The sequence below is a fragment of the Pseudopodoces humilis genome, chromosome 5 (genome assembly GCF_049639895.1).
Source record: "Pseudopodoces humilis isolate 2021_Gansu_Grassland_sample_001 chromosome 5, ASM4963989v1, whole genome shotgun sequence".
Classification (NCBI taxonomy): Eukaryota; Metazoa; Chordata; class Aves; order Passeriformes; family Paridae; genus Pseudopodoces; species Pseudopodoces humilis.
In genome coordinates this window covers 614,451-622,778 of record NC_142204.1, presented here as the reverse complement: position 1 = coordinate 622,778, position 8,328 = coordinate 614,451, and the positions used below count along the sequence as shown (strand labels likewise).

At 50.5% G+C, this 8,328-nt stretch overlaps 1 protein-coding gene across 17 annotated transcripts in view; it reads right to left on the bottom strand.

Annotated features, from left to right (window-relative positions):
• Positions 1–610: 610 nt before the first annotated feature.
• Positions 611–8,328, bottom strand: part of WNK1 (WNK lysine deficient protein kinase 1) — a 98,609-nt gene continuing 90,891 nt past the window's right edge. For 11 of the 17 annotated variants that reach the window (XM_088055931.1, XM_088055924.1, XM_088055925.1 and 8 more), the window contains 2 exons: positions 4,099–4,286; positions 611–3,840 (listed from right to left, as the gene is read on the bottom strand). In XM_088055931.1, coding sequence (XP_087912057.1) covers positions 3,526–3,840; positions 4,099–4,286 — 503 coding nt within the window. In that variant the 3' untranslated portion in view covers positions 611–3,525. Of the gene's footprint in view, positions 3,841–4,098; positions 4,287–7,138; positions 7,231–8,328 lie in introns of those variants that run through there. The other 6 variants (XM_088055928.1, XM_088055929.1, XR_015772612.1 and 3 more) reach the window with 5 other exon arrangements.

Here is an 8,328-nt window from a genome sequence, read left to right as displayed (position 1 = left end):
AGCTTTTTTTTCCCTTCGAGGCTTGCGCAGCATGACTCAGAACAGAAGCTGTTCTTAAAATGGAAAGAAATGCAGCAGCAATTAGTGTTTAGAAATACCAAACTCCTGCAGTCTGCAGTTGAGAATGACGCTGAAGTTTCACTCCAAGGAGTGAATCCCTGGTTCTGAGGTGGCACATCCCGGGCAGGGGGCAGCACAGGAGAGCTGGGAAGGGCCCTGGGGACAGGAGCAAGCACAGAACCCTCCCCCCAGCTCTGCTGCCCCAGCTCAGGCACTCGGCAGCTCCCAGCAGATCCCTTCTCCTCCCTCAGGCCTCCCCCTCCTCAAATCCATTCAGGAATTCCTCTGCAGCCAAAGGCTCGTGGCTGCTCACTGCTTTTGAGCAGTTAAAGTTCTCATTAAATTTGGTTTCTTGCATTTCCTGTGACAAAGGGGTCAACTGGGTACCAGTGACATCACTCCAGGATGAGGACAGAGGGGCTGGGACCTGCTGTTCCACAGCTCAACCAAAGCACGTTTGATTTATCTGAATGGCTTCATTCAACATTCTACAAAGGTCACGTGAGAAGGGTTTGGTGCAAAACACAACTAACTATGGCCAGGGAAGCCCAAAGTTTCAGTTAATTTTATTTTTTTTTATTTTTATTTTTTACAGTGTACATTGTTAAATAATGTAAAGAAAACGCTTGTAATTCAGAAACAGATTTTATGTGGAAAAAGATACTCAAAGTGTAATATTAAACAAAATAATTTAACAGTTCAGTAGCATTAGTTTATTCCTCTAGACTTCAGTTATTCATCCACAGGAGGAGAGGGAGGGAGAAAACAAAAATCAATGGTAAATAAAACCAGTTTTTGCATAACATTAAGTGAAAAAACGGCTTCAAACTCATTAGATCAAATTTAAATAACCATGTGCTGCATCCAGCTGCCCAGTTCCCCTGCCACGACCACTGCCCTCATCTCATTACTGCCTCAGCTCTGTCCCTGCTCAGGAGCCTCCCCTGCATCCATCCCCCTTCAGACAGGGGCGCCCACCTGGCCTCAGCCCCGGCACCGCTGCTCTCCTGTGCCCTGGAGCCTCTCCTCTCCCTCTGGAGCCTCTCCTGTCCCCCTCTGGAGCATCTCCTGTGCCCTGGAGCCTCTCCTGTCCCCCTCTGGAGCATCTCCTGTGCCTCCAGAGCACCTCCTGTGCCTCCAGAGCACCTCCTGTGCCTCCAGAGCACCTCCTGTGCCTCCAGAGCACCTCCTGGCCTCCAGGGCCTCTCCTGTGCCTCCAGGGCCTCTCCTGTGCCTCCAGGGCCTCTCCTGTGCCTCCAGGGCCTCTCCTGTGCCTCCAGAGCACCTCCTGTCCTCCAGGGCCTCTCCTGTGCCTCCAGAGCACCTCCTGTGCCTCCAGAGCACCTCCTGTGCCTCCAGAGCACCTCCTGTGCCTCCAGAGCATCTCCTCTCCCTCTGGAGCCTCTCCTGTCCCCCTCTGGAGCATCTCCTGTGCCCTGGAGCCTCTCCTGTGCCTCCAGAGCACCTCCTGTGCCTCCGGAGCATCTCCTCTCCCTCTGGAGCCTCTCCTGTCCCCCAGAACCACCCTGGCCTGGAGCTGCTCCTCTCCAGGCTGGGCCTGCCCTGCTGCCACAGCTGCTGCAAAACAAGGGACAGAAGAGAAAGGATCTCGCAGGTTGCTGTGTGGAAATGGAAGCGTGAGAACATCTGCAGGCACAGAAGCTCCCTACGGAGGCCCCAGCAGGGAACAGCGCTCTGAAATTAAAGCCACCGTGGACAAGTGACATCCCTGTGACACACCGGCCTCCAGGACACCGGGAGCTGCTCCCAAGCCCCTGGAAGCTGCACCCTCACCCTCACAGCTTTCTGCAGCACTACAAAAATACTGGCTGGAACTATTTTGACTTTGAAGAGGAAACCAGTATTTCTTAAATACAAAAAGGGAAGAATGACCAAAGCAGAAGATACAGTACAGGTACTAAGAGGTGACAAGTGACAGACAGTGACAGTCCTGGTACCAGCTTGAAATTTGTTAAGAGTGAACAAAATTGTAAATCCTCCAAGTAAGAGAGAGGAAACTTCTCGATGCCGGCTGTTTCAAGTACATCCATTGCCGGCAATGGACGTTGCACCAGGACAGTCTGTTCCTGGCTTAAATGAATTTTACCAAAAGAAAAGGTAAGAAAAGCAATCCCAGCAGACCAGCCCATGCCAACGAGCAATGGCACCTCTCCCTCGAGTCACATCCTGACCAAACATCTTCACCACTTCGCAGGTGGAGTCAAACCGCATCTTAAGTAGGGCCTTTCCCCAAGATACACGTTCTCCCCATCCTCTCTCCGTTTCTGACCCAGCCCTCCTGCCTCCAGAGCCAATATTGGTTCAGTCTCGTTGTAGCTTCACCTGCTCCCCTCTGTCCCAGCCCACCTGGCCCCTGTCACCCCACACCTTCAGCTCTGCCCGCCTGGACAAGTTTCCCCACACCCAGAACTGCTCCGAGCCGCGGCCCCGGTGCCTCCCCTGCCCGCTGCTGCTCCCAGCAGGAGCTGGCCCGGGCGCTGGGCACAAACATCCTGCCCTCAGCTTGCCCTCTGCCCACCTGGGCTCTGCTGGGAAGACGACGCTAAACTGCAGAAGCGAGAGAAGTCCAAGGCACTAAAATATCCAGCAAGCATACTGGGAGAACAGACAAGTATTCAAGTACATTAATTTATACAATTTTACATTCACATTTATTTATCTAATACAATGAAAATACAAAGGAAAAAGTTAAAGTGTCTCCAATAAGTATAAGGATATAGCTAGCTTTTTTTCCCATTTTTTCTTTTTAACTTTTTTAACCCTCTATATTCCACTCATTTTTAAACTACTGTTGTCCAACAACATTTATATATCACAGTGTTTCCACATCAAAACTGATGGTAAGTACATGTCCGCAGGGAACTTTTAAAATTTTTTTTTAACAATTTAACAATGCTCTAATGCTGCAGTCAAAGCTGTTAATATCTTACTTAAAGCAGTAATGACCTATCAAGCACAGGCTGCACCGCAAGTCCATTCGTGTGCCCCATCATGTTTCAGAGCCAGATACGATTGACCGGGGAGAGGGAGAGGAGGGGGATTTGGACAGCTTTTTCCTGATCTTGGTTCCTCTGGAAGAGGCGAGAAGCCTGCTAAAGCCTCATGCTAGGGTTCAGCTCTGCCTCCACACTTGCGTGGATTCAGCCTCCAACCAGAAACATTTTACAGCAAGACCGTATGAACTGAGCCCACGGCCCCTCCCCACACGAGAGCAGCCCCCGGTGAAAAGCACTGTCCCATCACAAGGATGCTCATCACCCTCCTCCCCCTTCCCAGCGTGTGGGGAAACTCCCGCTACAGAGAGTCGACAGCAACGGTTGGAAAAGAGAAATTCATTCCCAGTCTGGCAAGCCACCAGTTCATTGCAGCACTAGTGTGATACAGGGCCCCATCTCCCTCCCCACGTCCTGTCCCCAGGCGTAGCCAGCAGGGCTCCGGGCCCGGCTAAGTGGTCCGCAGGTTGGAGCCTGGAGGGTTGCTGACGGACTTTTGCAAATTGCTGATGTTGAAGCTCTGCAAAGAGGCGGCAGCCACGGGCTGGAACTGGCCGAGCTGCGGCTGCGCCGAGCCCCCCGCGCCGCTCCAGGGCGGGGGGAAGGACGCTGCTGGGTAACCGTACTGCTGCGGGGGACACATGGCCTTGCTGAAGGGACCTAAAGAGGTAGCTGATGCTGCAGGGATGGGCGTAGCACCCAGGGAAGATGTCATAGAGATACAGAGCTGACCCGGTGCTGAGAATTTTCTTGCCATTCCAGGGCCCTGAAAGGCAATCCAACCAGCGACAGAAGTCACGCGAGTGGCTTTACAAAGCACGGACCGCCCCGGGTCCCCCCAGCGGGTATTTACAAGGATGTGCCACGGCCTTTAGTTTTGCCCTTCCCTTGCAGAGCAGGCAGTACATCCTCCACAGTGCTCTGGAGCTGCTGCCCCAGCCGTGCTCTGGCTGTGTTTGGAACCCCAGGGAGACAGGAGGACACCCTCGGCTTCTCTCCACAAGCCCTCCCGAGCCACACTCACCTCGTAGCTGCTGTGCCCTTTGCCAACTTTCTTGCCAGAGAGGTTCATGGCGTCCCGGGCCCAGTTATCCACCAGCTTGTGCAGGTCGTCCGTGAAGGTGCCCTTGCGGCTCGAGGCCATGGCCGTGGGCTGGGGCTGGGGGGCCTGGCTGTTCACTGCAGCCCCCACGGTGTTGGTGCTGCTGGTCCCTAAAACACAAACACAGCCATCAGCACCTGGCTCCACGCTCAGCTGTGCCCAGTGCATTCAGTAACTGTGGAAATGGCACACCAGGAGTTAAAATGCCATGCAGATTAATTCTGACTTTCAATTCCAGGACACACTGAAGTGGGAACTGCAAGGACTCCTACAGGCATTTGCTCAGATTCTGAGTGTTTCACAGAGAGCTTTACTTGGCAAGAAGTGCTGCAAGTGGTCATCCTAAGAGGGGAGTGGTAGCAGCCCACAGGCCTTTGTAGAGGCGAAGGACGTTAGATTCCAGCACTGAGTGACAGCACAGGCTCTCTCACCTACACCTTTTAATTAGTCAGTTCCACCTGGGAGGACGATGCTGAATAAGGAGCAGTAAAATCAGCACCGCCAGCTGCTCTGCAGCAATTTCTCTCCACTTTGTGAAATGAAGAGAAAAATTCACCCAGTTTAAAAAAAAAAAAAAAAGCCCCAGTCAGAAACAGCAACTGTTGTTTCCAATAGCTGCCACACTCATGTTCTTGAGGACAACCAGATGGGGCTTGTCTTCATCCACCAAACAGCCACCAGCAGCAGGGAAGGTCTGCACTGCATTAAATTTTGCTTTTTGCCTCTAAAACATATTTTTGACACTATGTTCAGATTTCCTAAGTCAGAAGAAGAAGCATTTGAGATGCAAACTAGTAATACAGCTTCAAGAAGTGAGAGTATTCCTCAGACAAGCTCTGACAAGTTTCTCTTTTCACTGCAAGAACACAAAACCCCTTCACATAAATGCCAGGTTTCAGTTCTGCTAGAAAGCTTGCTGAGCATTATGCTCTGGGGGGAACCAACCTAGAAGCTTTGTTTTGGATAGCCTTCCTATGCCTCATAAACAAGCAACTGCACTCCAGTCCAGGCTTTTAAAAGGCAGACCTCACACCAGGAAGCAAAGAAAGCGTGGATTACCTAGGATCCTAAATTCCCAGCAGTACTGCAAAGTATCCTCATTACAGACTTGGAGATGCCAGTTAACCACTAGGGCAGATCCAACAATCTCACCTATTCCTGAAGTTCCTCAAACATTCCTACTTGCTCCCTCAGGACACTGCACCTGGGAAATCCATGAAAACCTGAGCTTCTGGCAGGCATTTCTGATGGGAAGCCATTTAGAGGTGGGTCACAGAAATGCCAGCAATGAACATCACGTCTCCACTGCCAAGGCCACACGACAGAGTCGCTGGCTCTTGCCTGGCAGCTCCTTCACCTGTCCCACTTTCCCTGGCCATCAGCCACATTCCACCACCACTGTATCAAAGAAAGAACTGGTTCCAAACCCCTGCAGGAATGTTTCGTACTGAGGAGTGGATTAGGAAGGTGACATACTTACTATGCAGGACAAATAAATAAAGTGTTACTGCCTCGAGTAGTGCTGAGGAGGGGAGGAACGGATCCATCCCACAGCTCCAGCTCAAGCACGGCCGTGGCTCCCGGGCTGGTGCCCACAGGAGCTGTTAGTGGGGGCAGACACATGCCAGAACACACCGAGAGGGAAGAGAGAGGTTCCCTGAGCAGGGAGTGAGGCTGCAGCACCGATGGGGAGGAGCAGGAACACTCTGGGTGGTGCAGGGAAAGTCTGCTGTGATGGAACCAGAACTTAGAGCATGCATCACGTGGAAAGGGCTCTGGAGACAAGCGTTTCGTAAGAGCAATGATGTGAAAGGTGAGGATAAATACAAATGAGGCAAAAGCAAGGAAGAGGTACTTGGGGAGGGGGAACACTGCCAAAACCAGCAATAATCACATTCCACCATGAGGGTTCATGCAGGAATTGACACACTTGCTCTCCTCCCTCTTCAGGATGGCCAGCATCCACTTGTGCTATTTCACGTTTCCACTTTAATCACTAAGTACTCTGGATCCTGCACCCACACGGGAGAGCTTCCTCAGGCTAGGGAAGGGGGAGAGCCCATCAAGGCATTAACTACAGCACATTCAGCTGAAGAGATCACTTAGGAAAGTTTAAGAGTTTTCTAAAGAACTAGACTGGTTCAGGGTGACAAAGGCTGCCAGAGCTTTGTCTCCCAAAGTGACTCTGTCAGGGAGCTCCCACCTCGGGTCTCAGCCGTACCAGCCCACAGCATCCGAGCTGAGCTGTCACGTAATATCCATTTGGAACTGACTCCTCAGGAATGTCACATTTAACTCAGACACACTCCCTGCCTGCAGAAACTGCCATCCAGAGGAGGCTGGAAAGCAAGTGCTTCAACTTGTAGCATTCCATGGAAACAACCCCCACATTCCTGCTCGGTCACAGCAGCCGTCCCCAGTTCTGCTCTGACATGAGGGATTCTGAAGTCAAACAGGCTCTCTCTCTCCAGCCCACTACCTATAATGCCTTCATTCTGCCCTTGGAGTTTTTCCCCCCATAAACCACAGTCAGATGACACCTTTAAAACAGTCTTAAATGACATATGCACACACAGGCTTTTCTGAACATCTCTCTCTTTGGGAGACACACTGGACATCTCTGATGGTTTACTCTTTGGCTCTCAGAATGTTGCAGGAGTGTCTGCAATTGGATCCATCACTGAGGTGACAAGCCCCATCAAATCCCAAACCCAGCAGCTGCTCTGGGTACAACTCCAGCACATTACAGTGAGCAACTGGCCCTGATGTCGCTCGCGGTAGCGAGAGCAGAGCTCCACAGGGAAGGGGAGGCTCTGCCTGCCTCCCCCGGCTGCAGGAGCAGCACCAGACTCGTCAATGGACTAAGGACAGAGCACACATTAGAGGGCATCACACAGACAGACAGATGCTGTGCTGGAGACAGAGTCAGGGACGTAAGGCTTCGGTGACCAGGAAAAGCTGATGAATAGATTTACAATCAGGAATCGGAGATAACAGAAATAAGATAATTACTACAGAGCTGGTTGCAAGGACAGACTTTTTTCACCATCTTCCCTGAAGCACAAAGAGAGAGTAATTTGTTAAAGATAAGAGAAACAGTGAGAAATGTTTAGTATCAGGAAACATTACAAAAAGCTCGGTGAGAAACAGAGGACACAGCACAGCAGGGCTTTAACAGTCACTACTGGGACATTCTAGACAAACTCGAGGACTTATCTGACAGTTTCATCACAAAGAGAAGAGGCCCAGCCTCCTACATTTATTCTTCATAATTCCCCAACCATTGTGAAGAATGCCAGGAGACACTGAGGTCACAACTGTTATCACACAGTCACAACTGTGGCTGTTACCACAAAAAGAAAAGCAAGTACCTCTTCCATTTCTGCCAGGATGTAAGGAAGCATTTTACAACTATCAAATTTCAACCAGCAACAGATTTATTGGATAGGTCAAGCGCTTTTTGTTTGTCACCCTCTTTTCTCAGATGTGTGAAAACAGTTCAGACATTCCCTGCCAAGCTGTAGCACTCTGTTTCTCCAGCTGCACAGTTAAAAGCATCAATCACTGCACTGTTTCCTCAACACCGCCGATTCCAGCCCAGGATCTTCTGCAGCTGCTGCTCTCCAGGGGCAGCAGCACTCCAAGGACAAGGCTCCAGGAGCAAGCAGCCTGCAGCAAGCCACGTGCCAGGCCAAGCTGAGCCATGCCAAGCATTACCTGCTTTCACAGGACAGCTGCAACACACTTTTCAAAAGGAATCTGTTTCAATTAGCAAGAGATTCACATGCCAAAGTACTCCTAGAGCCACATGATGGCAAATTTACAGCAAGCCAAGGCAGCCTTGGAAGTAAATTGTACTCTCATATATTCAGCTCAATGTCAATTCCAAAAACAGACTGTTCTTCATATTCCCCTCCCCCAAAAAAGGGACAGGCCAGACTAACAATTTTAAGTTAGCTTTGGTAAGAATTTAACTTCTTCCAAGAAAGGAACATTAAATCTCGAGAGTGCAGACGTCAGTGCACATCTGCCCATTAATATAAACAGCAAAAACATTTAAAGCTGCTAAATTTGAAGAAGTAAATCATTTTAGCGCTTAATCCCAAATGCAGAGAAGTGGAATAGAGTCAGTGAAGAACTGGGCAGTTTCCC